This window comes from Gavialis gangeticus, unplaced genomic scaffold, assembly GCF_001723915.1.
Source record: "Gavialis gangeticus isolate Ggan-Ray unplaced genomic scaffold, GavGan_comp1, whole genome shotgun sequence".
NCBI classification, from domain to species: Eukaryota; Metazoa; Chordata; order Crocodylia; family Gavialidae; genus Gavialis; species Gavialis gangeticus.
Genome location: NW_017729031.1, coordinates 16559471 through 16566202, shown reverse-complemented (window position 1 = coordinate 16566202; position 6732 = coordinate 16559471). Strand labels below are relative to the sequence as shown.

Here is a 6732-nt window from a genome sequence, read left to right as displayed (position 1 = left end):
TTAAAAGACTCCCAGTAAATGGAAATGCTGCCAATGTGCTTCAGGGTCATTTACAAATATCCATGTCCGTTTTTGACTTTTTATTCAAATAAAGATACTTAATTGTGGCCAATAGGCATGTTTAAGAAAAGAAATGCCATTTGCATCTCTCAGTGTTCAGTGGCCACGTGACTTTCCACAGTGTTTATTTACTGTTGTGGCAGATTTTCAGCTTTATATACGGCACTTAACTGGCAGCAATAAAGAGTAATACAATATCCCAATTACACCACTTCAAGTGAATGTTAACACTCAAAAGCAGTCACAGCTCTGGAAGAGACACTGAAACCTGCAGTCATTTCTTTCACTGGGCAGCAGTGATGTTCTGTATCTTTCATTTATTAGTGGCACTAAGTGAGAGTAGATATAGCCCAAACAAGTCCAGGAAAATGCCTTTCAAATCAAAACAACAATTAAGCAGATCATTAATTGTCAACAAGTAGAATGGCTGTGCAGGGCTCATTTTTGCTTTTAGATACAGATCTGAGTTAGGGCTACTCCAGGGGTGGGCAATTATTTTGGGCGGAGGGCCGCTTACTGAGTTTTGGCAAGCCATCAAGGGCCACATGACAGGCAGCCAGGGGCAGATCAGTATTAATTTTCTAAATTTTTAGGGGCCCCATGGTGGGCCGCACCCAGCCTGTGGGCCACATTTTGACCACCCCTGGGCTAGTCTGTAGGCAGAGGGATAGCACCAGGAGAACATCTCTGACATCCCTCAGAGCACTTCTTCTGTTGCTGCCTGCTGCACTAAAAGGAACAGTTCATAAAAAGAGCAAAATATAATCCTCCCCCAAAGGTGCACATGGAGATGGCAGGTTGGATAAGCCACTACAATACTCCTTCCCACCCACTTATTCAGTGAGATGATAATTTTAGGCACTCTTTTTTTCTCTCTAATTCAGTGCCCAAATCCTGAACTAGGCAGCTTATAGATGTGTGGTAGGACCTTTAACAGAACAACTCACATATTTAAAGTTCGGCATTAATAAAGTCTTTGCAGTATAGAGATGTTTTCCTGTACGTTGTAGCTTTTCACTAACCCTTTACCTTTCAGGTTTGATTCTGACTTTAAATCTTTATATCTTCTAATAGAAATTACAAATGATTATTAAAGGAGAATGACAAAAGTGAAGAAGTCAAATCTGAACGGAATATATCACTTATTTTTCTGTACCTGTGTTCTTGCAGGAAAACTTTGTTTTTTCATCACACAAGCGAATAGTTCCATTACAGCCTCTCTCATCACTGCCATCTTCACAATCCTTTTCTCCATCACAGCGCCACAATTCAGGAACACAGTTCCCATCAGGGTTACACTGAAATTCTTTCCCATTGCATCCTCTAGGAGAGGGAGTTTCTTAGATGAAATAATGAAAAAAAAACAGGGTTAACTATATTGAAGGCCTTGTGTTCACATGCTTTTTTCCCCTTTAATTGTGTCTATATAGACAACTCTGTACCCACTATAAGGCTATCCAGCAGGTTATTCAGCTAACTTTGGAAACTTGTATAATGCAACCATGACTTTTTTTTGTTTTAAACTGAAACAAAATCTCATTTTTCATACCTCATACCAGAAGAAAAAAAGTTGCATGAAACTGTCAGAGATCATAAAGAGCATATATCTAACCAGCAATTAAATTAAGATAAAAGCTGCCAAGTGTCGATTTGTTATATAAAATATGTTCCATATATGGAACAAAATAAAAAAAAAGTACAGGTAATCTGTAATGATTTCAATTCTTAGGGTTTTCCACGACCCTCACTCATTTAAATTGTTTAACTTCACAAAGCAAGAAAAAAAAAGAATGCTTAGATTTAGGGATGTGGATTGAGAGATTGTTAAAAGGTAGAAAGTAAAGGGCATGGCTAAATGGTCACTTTTCAGGATGGATGGAGGTCAAAAGTGGAGTCCAACAAGAATCTGTGCTGGGCCCAGGTTTGTTCAACATTTTCATTAGTGACCTGGAAATAGGGGTCCACAGTGACATATTCAAGTTTGCAGATGAAACTAAATTATTCCAGGTAGTCAACCCGAAGCTGATGGAGAGAGGCTGCAGAAAGATCTCACCAAGCTTAAAAAAAAGTGGCAGTGGAACTTTTTGAGTTGACAAGTGCAGGTCAATGCACATGGGGAAAAATAACCTCAACTGCAAGGACTTACTGCTGGGTGCTGAACTAGCTAATAACTCAGGAAAGAGACCTTGAAGTCACTGTAGACAGTTCTCTAAAAAATGTCAGTTTAAAAGTGTAGCTGCAACAAAAAATCCAATGGCTGAGATAAATGCTAGAGAGAGATGGATGCTGTCTTTTTATAGCATCTATCTCAGCCACTGTTGGAGACAGGTTACTGTGCTAGATGGGCCATTGGTCTGAACCAGTATGACACGTCGTACATTCTTATACTGAAATCAACTCCAGAGTGACTTAGAGAAGCAGAGGCCAGGATGATAAAAATACATTATAATGTATTGATATGCATGTTATGGAAAGTCATTTCTTCACTCTATTCAGCACTAGTGAGGCCCACCTGGAAGATTTAGTCCACTTTTGGACACTGTACTTCAAGAAAGACACAGACAAGTTGGAAAGAGCCCAGAAACAAATATCATCAGAAGTCTAAAATATATGACATACATGGAAAAGATGGAAGAACTCAGATTTCTCTTCTCCAGAGTAGACTGAGGCAAGATTTGCTACATTTTTCAAATGGAAAGAAGGGCTGTTATAAAGAGGATGGTGCTCAACTATTTTCAGTGTTCACAGGAAATAGGACAAGTAGTAATGGGATTAGATTGCAACAAGGGAGATTTACATTAGATACTAGGAAGAATTTTCTAACTATGAGGGTGATTAAGCACTGGGATAGGTTACCCAGAGGGGTTATGAAATCTCTATCACTGGAAGTTGTTGAGTGCAATTGGACAAACATTTGTCTAGAATGCCCCTGCCTTGAACAAGGAATTAGACTATGTGACCTTCTCTGGTATTTTTCAGCCCTATTTTTCCATGATTCTATTATTTTAACCTTTCTCCCTAAATTTGCATTCCCAACCAAATTTGACTTGCTTGCTCATATGAATAATGAAATGATGGGAACCTTCTACAAGACTGAGGCAAAACAGAGTTTATCTACTGCTGCAAATTAATTTTTTTACTTCATTTTTTAAATTCACCTTTCCAGAGATTATTAGCCTGGAACTAAATTCTTGGGTGTAGAAAATTCAAGTTCTTTATTAATAATTCACTGTATTTTGATACTTACATACTTTTTTAAGACAGGAAGGAATCTGTTTGCAAAAAGACGTGCAGCTAATTAATTCGATGTCCTAAGTTTAAGAAAAGATCATAATGCTACCATTCCCCAATGCTATGTAGAAATTCTACAGGGGTACTTTTACATAATCCAATAAAAGTGACATGAAGTATAGGACTTGAAAATAACTGTGAAAAAAAAATAACTACCTTCAGGTCTTATCTGTGAACTGTACAAAAATGTACCAGTTGCCCCCATAGGTATGCCTGAAACTTTCTGTCTGTCCTAATACAACTAAAGGCAGTTGTATGTTTCAGCTTCTATCAAGTTTTCAATAGTAGCTAAAAAATGTCTCAAAATTCTCTGCGTAGCTTTGCTGTGAACTAGGCTTAGAAAGATGAAATACATTAGATGAATACAAACATGAACTCTATAATTAATGTTATGCCAAAAGTAGTAAAGTGTCATTACTGTGGTTTGATGTCATTATTTAAATCCAGCTAAATGTGCATATAGCATTATTCAAAATCATTTTAGCAAATAATAATACAAAGACAGTGCTAGAACAAGAGCAGAAAAAACAGAATGTGTCAGGTTTTTATCTCTGAGCTTGGCTAAGCGAAAGATATCAGAAACATAAATTAATGAGATAATATAAGACACACGCTTTTGGAATAGGTGGGGGGTGAGGAAGAAACCTGCAGAGCCTGCTAAAGAGCTTGAAGCAGAACTATTTATATGATCTTAATGTATTTTACAGGTAACCAAAATTGTTTATACAGTACATGTTGGAGGTTCAGCTGCCAGTATATTAACAGCGATTGAACAAACTATGTAATCTAATTCAGTTTATGTATATTTACTGCTATCAGATATCCATGCCAAGCTTTTTGAAGGCCTCTGAGCCAAAGTGCAAATGAACTTTTTTGTAGGCAATTAATATTACCACCAAGAGCATTAGTTAAGGAACGAAGCTAAGAAAGTTATATCCACACCAAGTGAAAACAGATAAGAAATGACTCCCTATGCTGAATTACATTTTGCCAGAGACTTAACGCTTTTCTAATATATTTCAAGGACCAGGGAGGGAGAAGTTTAGACCGGTCCTCTTGGGCCCTAGAACAAAGAAATTACAAGCTTAGCCAATTAGACAAGAGAGGAAAGTATGTACCATCATGGGTAAATGCTTCCATGAGAAGAACTACTTAACATCATTAAAGGAGAAATCTAAAAATGGATGGATTACAGATGCTGGCAATCAAGAAGAGGACTAGAAAAAAAACAAACCTGTGGCTTCCCCAGGGCTCTCATTGTTGGTATTGATTAATAACTTGTGATGCCGCATGGACATAACTTATATGTACGAAGAAGGATTAGCATGTTCCTACTGTGACATGGCACTTGGTGCACCTGTCACTTCAATAACAAAGGCTGACTAAGAAGCAGCCTGCAGGTGGCAAGGCAGGGCTGATTAGGGAGTCGGATCTGACTGGTCAGGCAGAACCTGAGCTGGTCAGGCAGTCTACCCCCGAGTGCCACTGAGAGGAGCTCCTTGTAACATCTGAGCTGGGGCAAGCAGCACTGAGCCCAGGAATGGGCCAGGCCTTGCAACAGATAGGCTGGGGAACAAGAGCCGGTGAGCCCATAGCCGGCAGGGGCAGCCTTGGAACAGAGAGGCCTGGGGAGAGGGGCCAGGGGCCCAGTGCCCAAGAGTGAAGAGGCAGGCAGGCCTGGGAACAGACAGGTCTGGGGACAAAGGTAAGGGGCCGAGAGGGCTGGTGATGAACAAGTGCTGGTGGTTGTGGAAGGGACTGCAGGGCAGGTATGGAGGTCCCAACTGGCCCAGTGGGAAAGAGAGACGGGCCAGAAGCATAGGGGGCATGAGGTTAAGAGGAGGAGAGCCTGAACCCATTCAGGGGAGCGTGGGGCCAAAGCAGGCCTGGGAAGAGATAAGCTTGGGGCCCAGAGACAGCATGAAGCACTAAATACTTGGGAGAGAGTTTGGTGCATTGACAGAAGCTCCAGTACCTGGGGCCTGCCAGAGGGCAGACTTGTGTTAGCAGATCATCTGTGAGGCATGGGAGTGGGTACTGGGGATGGTGGAGCTCACAAACTAGCCTTTAAGGCAATGACCATGAGCACCTGTGGTCCTAAGAACAAGCCCAGACTTGGGAAGCCTTGGGGCATCCTTCCTTTCCTCAGAAATGAGCAACATCAAGGTGGGATGAGCAAGTAAAGGGGAGGGAGCCCCCCAAAGGGAGCCACATTGGCAAGGGCCAAGAAGCCGCCAGGGGACATCGTGACCGGCCCTGGGACAGGCACTTGCTGAGCTTACCAAAAGGAGTCTGAGTAATAAATCCTGGGCATATTTTTCATAAGTGAGGGCAAAGTTTCACATGCAACAAGGTTTATTGCCACTTTAAGAGCTTGCTACAGGGTGTCCAAGGGAATATACATATTCTTCTGATTTTCACTTATTCAGTAATAAATCTTTAAATCTAAAAAGCGTTAGGTATTTCTATTTTACCTATACATTATAGGACCCCATGGACAAAGGGATAAAGCCTTGAAAACACAGTGAAAGAACCCATTTTAACTATTGTTGATAGAATAAGCAGCACTAAAACATCAATTTCCAAAAATCAAACAGCATTTTACTCATTTCAGTCTTTCTTGTGCAAGTACAGGAAGACATGCAAACGCCACAGTGAATTTATTAACTACAGAACGAAAGTTCATCTTTAGCGGTGCTCTCCACATTTGAAGATGCACTGTATTCTGTATTACTTATTATGGAAATATTTATAGGAAATTTTTATTTTAGTATTATATTGATCTGAACAGCTATGTGAAAATAGATATTGCAGTTTAGTGGATGGGTTGTTGCCTTGCTTAGTGTGTCTTTAGTCAGCATCTATCTGTATTAATAGGACAAGAGTCATGTTTAGGGTAATTCAATGAAGTAAAACTGTCAATGTTATGTTCAATTTATTTCAATAAAAGACAAGTTATTTTTAATACATCACACTTCCACAGTATGTTTTTGTATTAGCACATCACATCTGAAATTTTGAAAGCTTGTTAAAAGCTGTGAACCAAATTGTCCCCTGGCATTTTTAGCAGGTATCCTCTAAAACTGATCTTTCCCTTGAGCCTGAGACAGACAGAGTATGAGAAGGCAATGGTATGGTCTGACCCAACCCATCATCTTCACTTCTCTCGGACCCTCTAACCTTGTTCTCTCTTTCAGCTACCTTAGTTAGGTGAAAGAAGGGAGCTTGGGAATGATCCACCTGGTGGAAGAGTGAATGTGCGTCTAAAGGGACAGTAAAGGAATCATAAAAATATAGGTTCCTGAATTCAGACATACTTTGAAAATGTAAGAAAATAGGCTTTTGTTTGTTTCTTAAATTGATGAGCAGTGGGGGGGGGGG

At 40.1% G+C, this 6732-nt stretch overlaps 1 protein-coding gene across 1 annotated transcript in view; it reads right to left on the bottom strand.

Moving 5' to 3' along the window:
• The window catches only part of LRP1B (LDL receptor related protein 1B), a 2002088-nt gene that overhangs the window by 815724 nt on the left and 1179632 nt on the right, over positions 1-6732 (bottom strand). Inside the window, exon 20 of the mRNA XM_019522796.1 lies at positions 1217-1399. Coding sequence (XP_019378341.1) covers positions 1217-1399 — 183 coding nt within the window. The remainder of the gene's footprint in view (positions 1-1216; positions 1400-6732) is intronic.